Here is a 17,642-nt window from a genome sequence, read left to right on the forward strand (position 1 = left end):
TGTCCCCCAAGCCCCCGCCCTGACAGCCGGGTGGCCAAGGCGGGGTGCCAAGCCGGCGCCCCAGGGCGCGGGGCCCTCGCCCACGGTTCCCTCCCACCTTGTCCCACCGCGGGGAGGCGGGGAGGGCCTCACCCTGCGCTCCAATCCGCAGCCCGCCCCCGCCCCCCGGTCCTCGCCCAGGCGCGGGCTCCGGGGGTAGGACGAGCCCCGGGCGTGCGGCGCGTGTATGCGAGGCTGAGCCCCGGCTCCCGTGGCTGCGGCGGTCCTCGGGGGGCCGGGCCCGTGACGCCCACGCCGCGCGGCGGGCCGGGGCACCCTCGGAGGGGCTGAAGATGAAGGTGCCCGCGCACGGGCCCCCACCGCCTGCCGACCCCGCCCGCGCCCCCGCCCGCGCCCGAGCCCCGCGCGGAGCCCGCGGCCGCCGAGGACCCGCCTTCGCCGCCGTAGCGGCTGGAGCAGCGACCCCGGCGGCGGCGGCGGCAGCTCGGGGGCCGCCGCTGCCCCGGCTGCCATGAGTTGTGCGGAGGTGATGCATCACCCGCGGCCGCATGGAGCGCCCCAGTGTCCGTCCAACCCCGTGGCAGCTGCAGCTTGCCCCGCGGCCCGCCACGTCCCGGCGCCCCAACCTGGCCGGCAGGTGAGTCAGCGGCCGGGCAGCCCGCCGGGGGCGCGGCGGGGCGGGGCGGGGCGGGGCGCGGGGCCCGGGAGTGCGCGCCTGGGACTCGGGCAACGTCCCGCCGGGACGCGGGGCGCGGAGGATGCTCGGGGGCGTGCGGGAGCGCCCCGCGGCCGACGGCTGCTCAGTGGAGACGAGGCAGGGCCGCGGGAAGGGCTGTGCAGCCTGGGGGACGGGGCGCGCGGCGCGAGGCCGAGCCTGGCCGGGGGCTCCGCTGAGCTGCTGCCACCGAAGCCCGAGGCCGCCCCGCGGAGCCACCGTGCTAGCTCCTTGGGCTCGGTTCTCAGATTCACCAAGGGCGTCTGTCTTAGGAGTATGTGAGTAAACTTCCTTTGTATCAGATATTCTTTCTTTGCAAAGGCGGAGTGTTTCAGGGTTTTCCTGATTAAGAGGACACACTGTGTCACTGGCATAGGGGAGGCTGCCCGACCAGTGAGCTCCCGCGGCGACCACCCTGGGGCTGCTCATGGACAGAGGTCTAGTGTCAGGGCCACCGGCCTTACTAGAACTCCTCCGCAGAGCCTGTCTTCTCCTGGCTGTGACTTAGAGGGCAGGAATTGATCCCAGACTTCCTCATTCATTCTTCATTCCTTCCAGTCGCAGAGAGGTTACAGTTGAGTCCACTAGAAGTGTGTCCCCACTCAAGAGGTAACCTCGGACCACCAGATGGTGGACCGTCACCATGCTGAGAATGACAGAGAGTGTTGTGGGTCCAAAGGGTTGCAGAACCAGGAAGATGATATAGCTCCTTTAGAAGGGAGAGTTCGGTGTGGGGAATTTGGCACTAGGTACCCCTGGACATTCCTCTCTGGACACCAACAGAGTGTGTGTCAAGCTTTAGTTAGTGCTATCAAGAATACATATGTGAGTATATGGATGGCACCAGCCTGTACCAAAGTAGGGTCCTCAAGAGTCTGGGAATTACGGTGGGTTAATTTGGTGAGAGTGAAAAAATACAAGTCATACACTCCGAGGTGGAGACACTTATCAGGGAACGAGATACAGTTTGGAAATTACCATCGACAGAATTTGTTGATTGGCTTTTTAAGAATTTCTTAGAAACTGTATATTTCATTGTAGTCTTAAGGGTTTGGCTCTTTATTATAATTTATATAATTCATTTTGATTTCTGTATTCCCTTTACCTGTTTCTTTGCTTAGATTTGTAGTGCTACTCTTTGAAAAGAAATCATAACTTCAGTTTAGAATTTAAGGACTCTAAAATTCAGCTGATTCTGGAGCAAAGTACATGCCCCAGAGTTAGCTGCTAAACAATATAACCTTAACAGGACCAAGTAGAACAAAAGAGGAAGGAGCCCCACTTTATTGCTATTTTCTTTTCTTTTCTTCTTCTTTTTTTTAATATTCAGAAGCTTTAGCATTTGAAAGCAAGATTACTTTTAGGAAAGAGAAATGGGAAAGTATTTTGTAATTTATGGTCAAAGGTGATAGATTTAAACATTTTGGTTATGCTGCTTGCTTTTTTATTTTAAATATAAATGGTATTAAGTAATGGAGGAAACCTGTTTAGGTACAAATTAGGCAAGTGAGGCAAAGAGATTCCTGATATCATTATTATGTGTTTTATAAACACTCAGTCCCAGATGAACCATCGTATTACCTCCCTTCCTTTCTCCATCTCAGAGACTGTAGAGGCGGCAACAATTTTTGTCAATTGGAATGTGGACAAGCAACAGACTCAAAATTACTAAGCATACAGACAAGTATTTTTCCCGTAAAAAATAACTTGAACTATAGAAGTTATGTTTTGTTCTATAGAATTGTGAAAATAATTCCATTAATATATGAATCTGTGGTGGAGGTTAGGGTTGTAATACTCTTGAAGTAGAAAACAAAATTCAGCATCAGAAAAATTATAAATTACTAATCATAAAATTCAGTTGTCAGTAAGAAATAACTCTAGTACTCTAACTTTTGTAATAGCGCTGCAACTTAATCCCCAAATTTCACTCTTTTGCTAAGACCATCCACAAACTGAAGAATGAACTTTCCTTTTTGCTTGAATTGTCCATGTTGGGAGTTGCGCTACTAGTGAATATCAACTTTGCCACACTTTAGGGTTCCATAGGTGTCTTTCGAGTACATAATTAGACTGAGTTGACTCTAAGAAATTAGCTGAGAGATGTGCTTGGAAATTTTCATGTTGCCTTTACTAAAATGGCTTGTTGGAGGTCACTTTTTCTGTTGTTGTTAAGTAAGGTAACTGACTATAACTGGCTAGCCAAATAAAGGGACTTGATAGTGTAACTACTGTTCTTTTACTGTCAGGAGTTTATTTTGATGACCTATATTTTCTATTGGAAAAAAGAGTAAATCAGGAAATTCTTATCAGGCTGACAGCATTTATAGGCTATGTGATGCGTGGGTGAAATGGGACTAATATTGACTTGGCCCTACTGCAGTCATCCGAGAATACATATTTTGGTTGTTTTTGCATTCCATAAGGTTTTATCATTATTATCCATGAAGATTGTTTTCTCTGTCCATGGGAAGTGACCCCTAATAGCATCTTGCCTGGGAGACAAAAATAAAGGCTAACACTCCTTACTGCATTTGAAAAATTGATTTGTTGAGCAGAAAAAAGAATAGCAAAAAAAGTTGAGAGTTATAAAGAAAGTTTAATGGTCATTGATAAAATGTTGGAAGAGAGAGCATTTCAGCTTTGTATTACTTCTGTAATCAATTGTAGTGGTGTATCTTTGAACTTATTTCCCCCCCTCAAATTTGTATAGCTCAGAAGTCATTTTAAGTTAGTATAGCATAATGGGATGGATTTCATACATAGGTATATTTTTCCTTTTTCATGTATGATCATATAGCTGAAAATTATTCTTGAAATAGTAGAGCACCGTATTCCCTTAAAAGCACAAGTGTGCAGTTGAGATTTTAAGTTCAGATTTTCGTCAAGCATATTATGCATTGTAGATGGGTAATAGGTTGGTGTTTTAAAGACATAGTTAACTGTATGTATACCAGGGTGTACTGTGATGTGTTACTTAGGCATACAGTAGGCTCATGAAGCAAAATGATGTGTAAGGATGTCTGCAGAGAACATTTTATAGTCCCTGACATTAATTCCTGGAAATTGCATGGCTGTAAGTCTCACAGTGTGCTTTAGCCAGCCAGAATCGGCTGAGATGCTAAGCTCCCTGGTCCCCATGCCCACCATCTCTCTAACATCTCCTCAAGAGAACTCTTGACTTAGTCTCTCAGCACACACTCCAAAGGCATGATGACACTGCAGAACGTGTCCAGAAAGGAATGTGCTTGTATTCTAACAGTGACAGTAGGAACTAAGAGAAAGAAATTTCCAAATATGTGTCAGGAAAAATTGAGGGAAATGATATGAAATGAAATCATAGATTCCCTTCATACCCAGGGGACTTCTCATCTTAAATATAGACAGTCTGTTATTGTCTGAAACTGTCCCCCCCCCATTTACTCAAAATGTCAACAGTGGAAAGGTACTTAAAGCTTTCAGAATGGTGTAGATTGTTGATGAGGTGGTGAAAACAGAAAACAAAATCTCCAGTTTTCTAATTGTGCATAGGGGTTCTTAACAATTACACTTTGGATTTCATGTAAGTTAGAGCGTATTTACTGTGTCCTCTTCAGGGGTGACAGCTGGGTGAATCCGTCTGCATGCTTTCACTTAAAAGAATCAGATGCTTTTAGGAGGCAGAACTATTTTCAAACTATTTCTCTGGACTTTGCCACTTTGGTTAGGTCATAAAAAGCTTTCTATTTTTTTTTTATTTTTTGTCAAAGAAGACACCCTGAAAAAACATACTTCAACCCCCCTCCTTTTGCAAATGGGAAAATGGATGCTTACAGGGTTGAAGTGGCTAGCCAAAGATTTAAGAGCTCATTGGTGACAAAATTAGGACTACCAAATCCCCTGCTCCCCTTCTTTCCACCGTGCCATGCAGTCTCCCAACCTTTTTTTTTCTTTTACTATTGCACAATAGGCTTATTTTTGTCTTTAATGCTCCAAATCAACTTTTTGATAAAGAAGATTAATATGCAGTAGATTCTTTGGCCTTGGAGCCTGAAATTCTTTCCAAGTCCTTGGTAGTGTACTTTTTTAGTTTAGGCATTCCAAAGTCCTTTTGAAAGCATTTGTATTATGCTGATGACTTTTGCTATCCATTCTGGATCCTTTGTTGATGAGGGCTAAATATCCACTTAGCAAATGAACATTTATTTATTTTAAAATCATCTTCAGGAAGTGGTATTAACAGTCAGCTTTAAGTGCCACATATATTACTGTTACTCCAACGTAAGTTTAAATTCATTAAATGGAAAGAATACAATTATATCGTAAGTAGTTTCAGTACACAGCCAACTTATTTAAGGTGGAAGCTCCAAATTTCTTGCAACTGTAAGCAAGGACTTATGTGGATTTATAAGAGAATTCATACAGGACTTCTTTGAGAACGAACAGCCCCTGTGCTTCCACACTACAGAATTTAACTTGACTGCAGAGGCTTAGAAGCTTAATGTGCCCCAGAGTCTTATGCTCCCAATAACTTCCCAGCCAGAAAATTCAAAACTAAGGAAAAAAAATTAAACTTTAAAATAACTAAACTGTTGTCTCTGGTAGTCAACCAGAAGAGAGATTACAATAAGGATAGAAAGGAAGGCTTGGAATTCATAAAACCATGCGTAGTGAAGATATGTTGACCAGGAAACCAAATGCCATGACACTCTTTGGAAAGGAAGAGGTATTTTGGACAAATGCAAAGAAGGCCTGCTTCACCCAGTACTTAATAAAGTCTCCCATCTCACGAAGTTGGGAATGGCAGCAAAGGAAACGAGGGTGTTCAGAGGGTAGAAGCTTACGATTGTGCACAGTGACTCTTTGGGTGATAGCAGCAAAGATGCTGAACTGACCTCTTCGGGTAGTATATATATTTCTGTCTTGTATCTTTCTGTGCAAAGGGAACTGTTCAATGAGACTAAAAATATTATGCTCAGGACGCTCAGGGCAGATCCTAAAGCAAACTTGTGCATCCAGTCTTGTTGTCTGTCATTCTAAAACATGGGTGCTAAAGTTGGATCTTATATCCATAGGCCCTGTTTCCAGCTAGCTTAAAAAAAATCCCAAACTTATTCATCTAGTAACAGATAATCATTTAAGGTATTATCTCCAGAAAAATATTTTATTTTTTTTTCAGAAAAATATTTTAATTCAAGAAACAAAAGCTGTCTGATACTTGAATTTCAGGTTCTGGCAGACACAGTGAAGGAAATAATTTTGGGCAAAACTTCGCCCTGAATCTTTCAAATAGCAGCTCTTAAGCAGCTAATTTTCTGCTTTAACTATTCATTTAGGAAGACCCAATAGTGCCTTTAATAAGTAGACCCAAGCATCTGCTGCTAACAAGTCATATATGCCATATTTCTAGATATTTCAGTGGATACCAGATTGATGCCAAAATTTAAAAGTGTGGTCCGAACTGGGGTAACTGGACTATTTTTCATTTGTCTTGTGCTTTGGTATAAGGGAAGAAACAGAAAGAAAAGAATGACTTAAACAGGTGTCCTCTTCTTGTAGAATTATATTGTTTTAGTATGCCAAAACACTTGTCCATGGGGGATGGAGTGAGGGGTGAAGGGTTTGAAGGATGCATCCTTTCTTGTTACTATGAACATAGATAAAGGAGATACCAAAACTAATTCCTAGGAATTGGGCTAGATGACCCGTGTCCAGAAATGAATTAGTCTTCGATGGTCTGTAGAGTTTTTTTGGCCAGTGTCCTGCAAAATCAGAAGAGGCGGCCAACGTAAGAAACAAAATTAAGTGTGAATTTGTCTAGAGCTCCAGCATGTTGCTTATTAGGATATAGAGTTGGACGAGACCTCTGAGATAATCAAGTCTCAGAATTCCTCATTTTCAGAAGAGGAAGCTGGGGGCCAGACAGTTTGGTGACTTACCCAGACTCATGAACTCATTTTGGTCAAATCCTCCTTCCTATTCCAGTTGTCTTTCTGTTGTGTTCTCTTCTTGTCCAGATTTCCTTGGAAACAAGGGAATAATAAGTAATTTACCTAATGATACCTTCTTACTTTTCTTATTTAAATTTTTTTTAAGTATTAGCTACTTGGAGAAATTAGACAAGTGGCCAGATGGATAAACTATGAGGTTCTCCTTATTTACTGTTGATCGTACAAAGCTCTTCCAACAAACTATGAGCAGCTTGAGTTCAGTGATAGGCTATGACTTTCATCTTGTGGCTCCATGTCTTTGCACAGATACTGATAGAAGTGAGGAGTTAATTAGCAATTCGATGAATAACAGATGAATTTTTAAAAATGAAGTCATATCTTATGTCTAGTAATAGGATTATAAAGACATATCAGAAATTCACACATTGGAAACTTGTTTCATTCAAAGTAGTTAAAGAGAGAACGCATACCCTTATGATGTGATCACTGCTTAAAGTATTTTGGGAATGCAAATTTTGAAATTCTCTCTAAGCATGTGGCACATTTTTTTTGAACATCCTCAAAACTGGAAACTTTTTATCCTTGGAAAGGATGAGTTTGAGTCTTGATAATGACCAGAATCACTGAGAGGCAAGTGTGTTCAAAAATAGCTGATCAAGTTAATATTATTTTTGGTTTGTCCCTCTCTACTGTTAAGAAAAATAAAAAAACAAAACAAACAGAATCTCAAGTTCTGACTGCTTCTCACAAAATTGGCTCAGCTTACATTTTCAGAACAGGATTTCCAGAAAAATGGAGGCAATTGTATTATGTATCTGACTTGCCAAGGGGACAGTATCTTTTTAGATACAGACTTCAGTTTAATGTAGATGTATGTATATTTTGAACAGCAGTGCAGCCGGTAATTCTGATACATGTTTACATCTCTCTCTCTCTCTCTCTCTTTTTTTTTTTTTGATCTTATAAGTAACTTTGGCTCTCCTTAGTTATGTGATGCCTTTTGACGCCTTGCTGATTGTGGGCTTCTGTTTATTTCTTCAATTAAAATAAATATATAGAGTCTTGTTTCCTTTCGCCTATTTTCTTGGCTCATGCTTTGTAGTCAGACAGAAATAGGTTCTAAGCCTGTCTTTGCCATTTACTAGATCATCTTAGCTAAGCTATTCAGTTTTTGAATATGTACACTGGAAACAATGATTTGGACAAAATATTTGTGTGTGTGTGTGTGTGTGTGTGTGTGTGTTGGAGAGAGGTAAGCAAAATACTATGTGTAAAAGTTCTGTGGCATAGCTCTTCATCCTGACCCATCCTCCCTTCACCTGATTCCTCCTTTTCCAAGCAGGCTAAGGATCAAAATTTCAAGTCTCTCTGCGATATTAAAAAAAAAAAAATCTGTTACCAAGTAAATTCGGAAAAATATGATCAAGAACAAATCAGCTGCTTTTATGGACTTCACACTTTGAAACATTTACTGCAGGCTGGTGGTCCTTTCTTAAAGGTGCCAACCGTGTCTTTGAACATAAAAGAATCCTTGCATGTAGAGAAGAGAGCCAGTAAAATTGAAAAAAAGAAAAGAGAAAAAAGAATGAAAAAAGGGCTGTTTCCAAATATCCAATGATTCATTAAAATACTTTTAGTTTTTTTAAGAAAAGAAGTTTCCACATATGCACAGTAATCATTTGGCATTTTGTAAGCGTAAGCCTTGGGGAGTTAGTGGTATTTGGCTCCTGACGTGGAAGTCTCTGTTGTCAGGCAGCCCTTTCCCCCTGCATGTCCCTGTTACCATTTGTTCCTGTGGACCTCCAGGCCGGAGGCCAAGGCCGAGGTGGCTGGTCTGGTTTGCTGCCCTGCTCTGCTGCGACCTCTCTTTTTAGAGAGTGAGTTCTCAGAGGAGAAGGTGGCTGTGATTTCAGCAGTGCAGGGGTATTTCGCCTGGGGGAAAATTGTCATTACTCTGAAATGAGGATGAGCCACTTAAGGTACACTAAATAAACCAATTTGGAGGTGTTGAAGTCCCTGCTTATGACGTCTTTATTTTGGTTAACAATTCTTCAGAGACTCGCAAGAAAAGCATGAACATTTCTGAGATTTGCGTATTTTTAGGAAGGGATTGTGCATTTTGACAAAACAAAAATATGAACTAGATTGCCTTTTGACCTCAAATCAGGAAGTCTAGGTTCTGATGATTTGAGATTTATTCAAATCTCAGCGTTTTGGATGTTATATATTTTTCTCAAGAAAGAACGTAATGCCAGGCAAGCTTCATTCCAATGAGCAAACACCAAGTGAATACAGAATGTGACAAAAGTGCACATAAATAATTCACTTAGTTAAAAATAGGTTAAGAATTGATTTACAGGCACCAAGGCATAGATATAGGAAAGTAGCTAAGGCTTAGGAGTCTATAGAGGAGAATATTAGGATGGTGTGATTGTCAGCATATGAGTCAATTGCTGTTTAAATTCTGTTCTTGTTTTCTTTGTACTCACAGTTAATATTTTTAAATGTATGCAAATTGTTCAACATCATTAGCCATTAGGGAAATGCAAATCAAAACCACAGTGAGGTACCACTTCATACCCACTAGGATGACTACAGTTGTAATAATAATTCTTTTTAAAGTCCAGAAAATGACAAGTGTTACTTTTCTGCCAAGGGATGTAGATAAATTGGACCCCTAGTACATTGCTGGTAGGAATGTAAAATTTTTCAGCTGCTGTGGAAACAGTTTGGCAGGTCCCTAATAAGTTAAGCATAGTGTTACCATATGACCCAGCTCTCATATATACCTACCCAAGAGAACTGAAAAGAAGTATGCAACCAAATACATGTATACACGTATTCATAACAGCACTATTTGCAGCAGCCAGAAGGTGGATATGACTCAAATGCCCATCTATGGATACATGGATAAACAAACTGGTATATACATACAATGAAATATTGTTCAGCTATATATAAAAAGAATGAGGTACTGGTACAATGTGAATCAACCTTGAAAACATGCTAAGAGCAAGGTGCTAGAAGCAAAACAGTCACATACATATGATTCAATTTATATGAAATATCCAGGATAGATGAATTCATGGGGATAGAATGTGGTTGGTGGTTATCATGGACTGATGGGGAGGAGCCAGAGAATAGGGAGTTAATACTTAATAGGTACAGGATTTCCTTTTGGGTTGATGTTTTGGATTAGCTAGACATGGTAGTTGCATAACATTCTCAATATACTAAATGCCACAGAATCATTCACTTCCAAAAGGTTAATTTTATGTTAATTTCACCTCAATGAAAAAAAAAAGTTAAAAAAATTGGGATATCTATCAGGAGAGCAAAAACTAACAAAAAACACATAATACCAAGTGCTGACAGGGATATCGAGCGACAGGAACTCTCACCAACTAGCAGCACGTGTGTCAGGTGGTTAAAGTGACTTGAGGAAACTGGCACTATATGTGAACCACCTCCATCCATACCTGTGACCCAGCAATCTTCTCTTCACTATATACCCCAAAGAAATGCTGGCATATATTCATCAAAAAGCATACTCACATGTTCATAGGAGTACCATTCATAATAGCCCACATCTGGAAACTGGCCAAATGCCTGTAAGTGGTACAGTAGATAAATGGATGGCTACACAGCAATGAGATTCAGCAGTCTACAACTACATGAGACAATATGCGTGAATCTCGAACGTGATATTGAGTGAAAGAAGACAGATGCAAAAGGGTGCGAGCTGTATGAGTCCATTTGTGTAACGTGCAAAAGACCGTGTGGCTAATGGACATTGATAGAAAGTGTGGGTGGTGGTTGCTGTTGAAGAGGGAGTAGCTTGAAGGAAGTGGGGCCTCTGGGGGGTACTGAGGATGCTCTCCTTGATCTGTTGCTAGTTTCATTGATGTACTCAGTTTACATGTATGATGTGTAGCCTTTTCTGTTTATATTGTTCTCCAATAAAAAAAATTAAAAGGATGCATTTTAGGGAGCTTTCAGGCTATTTGAATACTTTAGAATTCTTATTTTGGCCAGTGTGTATTGATGGTGAAGCTAAATGTGTGTGCCTCTGTGTGTGTGTGTGTGGGGGGGTAAATGTAAATATATAAATTGGTTCACTATAATTTGTAAAAATTGACTCAACTCTATCTGAAAAAAGTATGAGAGAATGATAGGCCTTATATCCTGCTTATTGGTAGGTGTATCACAGTCTCCCTCTCCATTTTATTTGTTTCATAGTCTCCAAGCAAATTTATTTACTTAATAGAAGACCTATCTTAAAGAGCTGGAAGAGAAAAAAAAATCTTTTATATTTATTCAAAAAACTGTATTTAAATAGAGTGGATACATATATTTTTATAAAATCACAGGTGTTTTCCTATTAAAAGAAATAATATATCATTATATATTTATGTAAAAGCATATGTGTATATACAGACATATATTATATATCTATGAAATATAAAGGGTATTGGGAATAAATGCATCCATAGACAGGAGAATCATTTTTAGAAAATGGACTAATAAAAGGTATTTTGATACAATGGCTGATTTTGTTCACTTTTTCCCCACTTCATATTGAATTTTTCACGTGTAAATTTTAGACTTATTTGTATCCAACCATTCAACACTTGGTCAAACAGAGTAGCGTGAAATTGTATGGCATTTAGAAAATTGTATAATAAATTGAAAATCTATAGGTTAAATTCAACTGCCATCAATTAATAAAGATATTTTATTACTGCTATTATTGGTAATGGTAGTACTATGCTACCTTTATATCCAGATTTGTAGCTGTAAATCTTTTAAGTATATATAAAACTTTAATTTTATTTCATCTAAGAGTTATTTGCTAATTGGGATAAAATAAAACATTGCTTTTCCTTGGATAATTAGTACATCCCAGGGCTCTTTCCTTTAAAGAATAAATGTTAAAATTAAACAAATGAAACAATTAGATGCAAAACCTGACTCTCACAAACTGATGCTGAGCTAGACATTAACAGGGAGAAAAAAAAATCAGTTTCGGAGATAGTAATGAACACCAGTGGACAGTGAAGTCACTCTCTAGATCAGTTTTAACTCCTTTCCTATGTAAAAACAGTGCTTCTTTTTAATATGTTGGAGTACTTGGCAGAGAGTGTGTATATATGCTTAATGGCATAACTTCAGATAAATATGCATGCACACAGAGAAATAGTACTGTGATTTGACTAATAAATTATAATATTTGTTTATTTTGTAATAGAATTTAAAGTCAGGAATAACTTTAGAGGCCATGTAGTTCAATCCTCTTATTTGTATACATAACCTTTGTTACTGTGGTGTTTTTACTATTGAAGCTAAATATAAACATGTTCAAACCTGTGCAAAACAGATTGTAATAAATATAACCACATAGTCATTACAATCGCCTGTTCATCAACGAGGCATATTCCACTCACAAGAATGAATTATCTGTTCATCAACAAGTGATAACCACATTGGCACAGATTTTAAATATAAAGTAATACATATGTTTATAAATCACAGCCCCTACATAATAACCACCAGCTCATAATATGCCTGAACATTTCAGAGCCCACCTCACACAAGAATGACATATTCATTGCTAAGGGGAAAGGGTTCAATTTATTGAATGATGCATTTATAATTTGGGGTATAGATTTTTGAAGCTAGTAATTACATTAGGAATATGACTCTGGGTTATGTGTTTTGATAACATTTGCAAATGTTATGTGTGCTTACTGAGTATTCTAGAATGATTGATTTTTTTTTTCTACTCACATTCATTTGCCAGCATGCATTTTTGTTCTGAAGTAAAAATGGTACAACAAAGAATCAGATTTTTCAGATATACAGATGATAGAGAGCTCATTTCATCATGAGGATCATAAGTTTTATAATCTTTGGCATTATCTTATATATATAGTTCACATTGAAGTTTTGCTTATAAAAATAATATATACCCAATGAAAAACATTTGGGACTATTGAAAAGCAGGAATAGCAACTACAAAACTTACCAGCCAGAAAACAATAACGTATCATTTTGGTGATTTTTTCCCCGCACAATAGATATGCCTTCCCTCCCCTTCTAAACACACATAAATATACTTGTGTGTTTTTATTATGTGTTCTGGCTCTACCACTCTTACGCTCTGTGATCTGTGGCAAGTTACTTCACTTCTCTGTGTCTTTGTTTCTTCACCTTTAAAATACAAATAGTAATAATAACGATAATACAGAATTATAAAAATTAAATGAGGTAGTAAATTCAAAGTTTTATGAGTGCCTGATGTCATATCTATTAACGATTATTATAGCTATGATTGTATGTTTTAAAAACATTTTAAAATTATCAAAACATTCTCATTTTTGTTTGAAAGCCACCCTAGCCATTGGTGGCACCTTGTATTATTTTCAATAAGCCATAATATTATTTTTTTCCCTTCCATGATAATGGTGGCAATTGGAACATCTGCAAAATATGTTCCATGCAAAATGGATCTTCACACAGACTTATTTTGTCATTTTAGTTTGATTTTGGAGAAATGAGTTCGGCACATCTGCCAAATCCTTTTATAAGATGCTACATTCCTGTTTTTATTTTAGTTTATTTCATTTATGGAAAACTCTTTTCTTCTTCACCCCTCCCCCAGGGGTTCCCTTTTGTCCCCCATTCCTCCCTGTCCCAAACTTTAATGTTGACGTACATTAAAACTTTAAAATAGAAAATTGATGAAAAACTGGAATGAATCTGACCCTTTTTAAAAGTCATTCTCGGGATCCCTGGGTGGCGCAGCGGTTTGGCGCCTGCCTTTGGCCCAGGGCACGATCCTGGAGACCCGGGATCGAATCCCACGTTGGGCTCCCGGTGCATGGAGCCTGCTTCTCCCTCTGCCTGTGTCTCTGCCTCTCTCTCTCTCTGTGACTATCATAAATAAATAAATAAAAATTAAAGAAAATGATACAAGTAAAGATTTCAAAGTTATAAAAAAAAAGTCATTCTCCTTTTGGTATATTTAGATTCTGAAACAGAAAAACCAAACAAACCTGTCTTTTACACTCTGAAAATATATTGTCAGATAATGATAATTTATGTTTTTTTGTTTTGTTTTGTTTTGTTTTTTGCCAAATTTGAAATAACAGGCCTTTTTTTTTCAGGGTGGGAAGGTTGAAGACTGGTTTGGGGAGGGGAAAGATGGAGTAAAGCAGACAAAGAAGAATCAGTTTGCAAACATATGTTAATATTGAGCTTTTTTAAAGTGAAAAGTTAAGTAGTTAATGCGTTTTTTTTTTTCCAAACTGTCTTTGATACCGTGTTTTGTTTATTCCATCCCAGAAGAAGTTAGCGGTATACAGCAAGATGCAGGACTCTCTGGAAGTCACCCTTCCCAGCAAACAAGAGGAGGAGGAGGATGAGGAGGAGGAGGAGGAGGAGGAGGAGAAAGACCAGCCTGCCGAGATGGAGTACCTTAACTCTCGCTGTGTCCTTTTCACTTATTTCCAGGGAGACATTGGGTCAGTAGTGGATGAACACTTCTCAAGAGCTTTGGGCCAAGCCAGCACCCTCCATCCAGAATCTGCCATTTCAAAAAGCAAGATGGGGCTAACCCCCCTATGGCGAGGTAAGAATTCAAAAGCAGATGCTCTCCAGGGCACTGTCTCTGTTTCGCAACTGCCTATACCAGGTTCCAGCTGGAGACTTGCCCCTGGAGGATGGATATCCTCTTGCTTTTTAATTTTTAAGGACAGCAAGGAATTTCTTTCAGACAAACAGCTGGATCAGTTTTGTCACATGTGGAATGCAGGGTTGGAAAGGATGCAGTCACACCCCTTAAATTCCTCATGGAAAATAGTGATGCAACCAGCCTGAGTTTGTAGTGGCAGGATGGGGCTGTGAAGCACCATTCCTTAAGCCCCAATGGCCCAATTTGGATCTCTAAATAAAAGGCGTGCCCGTATCAGCTTTTAGAAATCAGCTTTTGCTCATTCCACTAGGTGCTACGTGGTGACATAGCAGAAATCTGAGTCTGACCCGGGAGTACAAACTTTGAAAGCCTTCTGTGTTCTCTCGATAGCTCTCTCTGTTCTGCTTTGTTGTGGTGTGAGCTCTTTCCCTTTATAGTCCAGACATTATTGACTGTGTCTACAGGGTTTAGACTGTTGTTTTTACCTTACTAAAGGAAAGCAGTTGTTTGGCCATCCTCTTCTCTACTTCCCTCCCTATGGAGGTCACAGAGATGTGTTTGCATCTGATTCCTGGCTCACAGAAAATCATTGGATGACATCTTAATTGGGCAAATTATAAGGTCAAGGAGAAATAACACATCATTTCAATGATAGTTTGAAGAAATATGTCATGGAAATTTGTTCTGAACTCACCTGGTTATAAGAAACCTCTAGTAAAATCATTCTCCATGTGTGCTTTCCAGTACTGGGAACATGGGCATCACACGGGAGCTTGCTAGAAATGCAGATTCCTGGATCACACCCCAGAAATACTCAATCAGAAACTCAAGGGCAGAGAAAATTGTGTTTTAAGCAGCCTTCCCAGTTGATTCACATAAAGGCTCAAGTTTGAAAATCGTTAACCTAGTGCCTTTAAAAGCAAAGACGCTGGTGCCTAACTTGGACCTAGTAAATCAGTCTCTCCAGAGGGAGACCCTGGGAATCACATCTTAGCAAGTGCCCACAAGCGATCCTAGGGTGAGGAAAGGCTGGCCATCTGTGGTAGGCCACCTCTGGTAGAGGGCAGATGAGAGGTGATATATGGTTATTCCCTTTCAGCGTTAGAGGAATGCTTCTGCTCTATGGTGGGAGAGCTCATGGCTGTAGGACATTGCCAGGCCTGACCCGACTGCTGGCTTGCCCGCCTGCCTTCTTTCTTTCTTTTTAGTACATAAGAACAACACTGAGATAGTAGTGACTATAAAGAGGAAGGTGGAATACAAACCCATATGATGGAGGCCTTAATAGAAATGAGTTGGGGAGCATAATTGCTTATTTGATTAGTAAAATTTACAGACTTCCCACAAAACTGAGAACTTAGTCTTTGGAAGCCTAAGGTGCTTGTGAAATCAACCAATATTCTGTTTGGTAGCTTGTGGTAAATACTTTTAATATGTGTGGAAGTGAAAACAGGAAAAATTCAATAAATTAGGTGACTTTAATAAATTAGTCTGATTTATCAATAATAAATCATACCAGGATAATCCGTCCTATGAAAGTACTAAATACAATGCCTACCTTTTTTTTTTGTAAGCATAGTGGCATTTATGACCTAGTAGTCATTGAATCTGGAATGTAGAAACAAGAGCTCAAAATTACAGATAGATGTGGTTATAGCATTATAACCAGGAGAGTTTCAAGTGAGGTGTTGTGTATATGCAAAAACTCTACAGTCCAGTGTTTTTCCCGTCAATTGTGCGACTGAATAGAGAGAGATCTTTGGAGTGATGTCCAATTTCCATATAGAAAGGCTGGATAATGGTAATGTTTCTGTAACTATTACTACACTTTTCTTGGGATTCTCCTATATTTGGCCTTCAAGTTTACCTCCTGTTTCAGTCATTGACATAAGCAGCAAATATTAAGATCCCACTATGTTCTAGGGAGTAGGAATATATTACTGGACAGGAGAGTCTAAGCCTCTACATTCATGGATCTTTTTAGTGGAAGAGACAGATAGTATGTATATAATGAAATGCTAGGTGTTTTCCTTTGAGTGATGATCGATGGTCTGAGTCTGTTACATGTAGGTACAGACCTGAAGGAAGTCAGAGTGTCCTGGGGGGAAGTTATTTGAGGCAGTGCAAAGGCTCTATGGAAGGACTGAGCCTAGAGTGTTCAGTAGGAAGCAAGAGTGCTGCCAAGAGTGGAAGGAAAAGCAGAGTGCTAGGTAGAGACGAGGATTTTCAATTCAGTGTATTACGGTAATGCAGGCAAACCCAGCAGACTCTTCAATTTTCATCTCTTCCTCTCCCAGTGAGACTACATACTAGATACCTGGTTTTCTCACCTCATTTTTCCTGATACTCAAGATAATACATTTCTGTCTAGAAAATCAAGAATAAATATGAATTGAATGATTATGACTCAATTAGATGAATCAATTTCATGCCATTTACCCCAGATGAGAACACAAAAAACTTCTCAGTATAAGATTTATGAGCATTAAGTATGAAATCTTTGGTTATGGTTTCCTTATTTGTCAAATAAGGGGGTTGCATTAAATAACCTTTAAAATCTTTTCTCTGTAAAGTTCTGTGATTTCAAGTGTATTATTTACTTTCTATTTGTGATAGAACTTTGCTGTAGTTGTTTCTAGTTGTGAATTTTATGAGTTTTGATAAACATATACTTGGATGTGATTGAAAGGAGATCTACAAAAATGTAATTTAAGATTTAGAAAGTAATATCTTTAAGAGAGGTATAATAAATTGAGATTCCCATGTTTGGTGAAGAGAGTTGCTAGTAATTTTGTATTAATTGCCAAAGTAACACAGGTTTGGATAATGCAGGCATTGGATTCTGTTCATTTTGGGGTCTTAGTATGTCTATTGCATGACCTTGAATTAATTATTTAAATCTCTCCAACCTCAACTTCAACTATAATGTGTGTTTATTGATGCACATTTCCCAGGGTTATCATAAAGATCTCTAATAATGTGTATGAATGCTTTGTGGCACATGGCTTTATGCAAGGTGCTCAATGATCAGACAGATGCCTTTTCTCTCTTCCTTAAGTAAGTTTCCACTCATTCGGCACATAGAACACCAACCTTGGGTTTTTATCCAAAACATTGTTTTCTGGAAGTTTGCATTTCTGGCTAAAAACACAGTGTCTTGGATAAAGTAGCTACTCAGCGCTATTGACAATGTTGATGGCCTTGGTGGTGATACTTTACTTAGGAGCTGCTGGCCAGCTGTATTAAGTCAAAGGGTCTAATTTATGGCATGAAGTTTTTACAGTGCTACACAAGTGCTATAGTG

General features: G+C 39.5%; 1 protein-coding gene across 6 annotated transcripts in view; it reads left to right on the top strand.

Moving 5' to 3' along the window:
* Positions 1-207: 207 nt before the first annotated feature.
* Positions 208-17,642, top strand: part of VGLL3 (vestigial like family member 3) — a 48,415-nt gene continuing 30,980 nt past the window's right edge. For 2 of the 6 annotated variants that reach the window (XM_055314289.1, XM_055314288.1), the window contains exons 1-2: positions 208-637; positions 13,990-14,275. In XM_055314289.1, coding sequence (XP_055170264.1) covers positions 512-637; positions 13,990-14,275 — 412 coding nt within the window. In that variant the 5' untranslated portion in view covers positions 208-511. Of the gene's footprint in view, positions 638-727; positions 994-13,989; positions 14,276-17,642 lie in introns of those variants that run through there. The other 4 variants (XM_055314290.1, XM_055314294.1, XM_055314291.1 and 1 more) reach the window with 4 other exon arrangements.

The sequence above is a fragment of the Nyctereutes procyonoides genome, unplaced genomic scaffold (assembly GCF_905146905.1).
Source record: "Nyctereutes procyonoides isolate TBG_1078 unplaced genomic scaffold, NYPRO_anot_genome, whole genome shotgun sequence".
Lineage (NCBI taxonomy): Eukaryota > Metazoa > Chordata > Mammalia > Carnivora > Canidae > Nyctereutes > Nyctereutes procyonoides.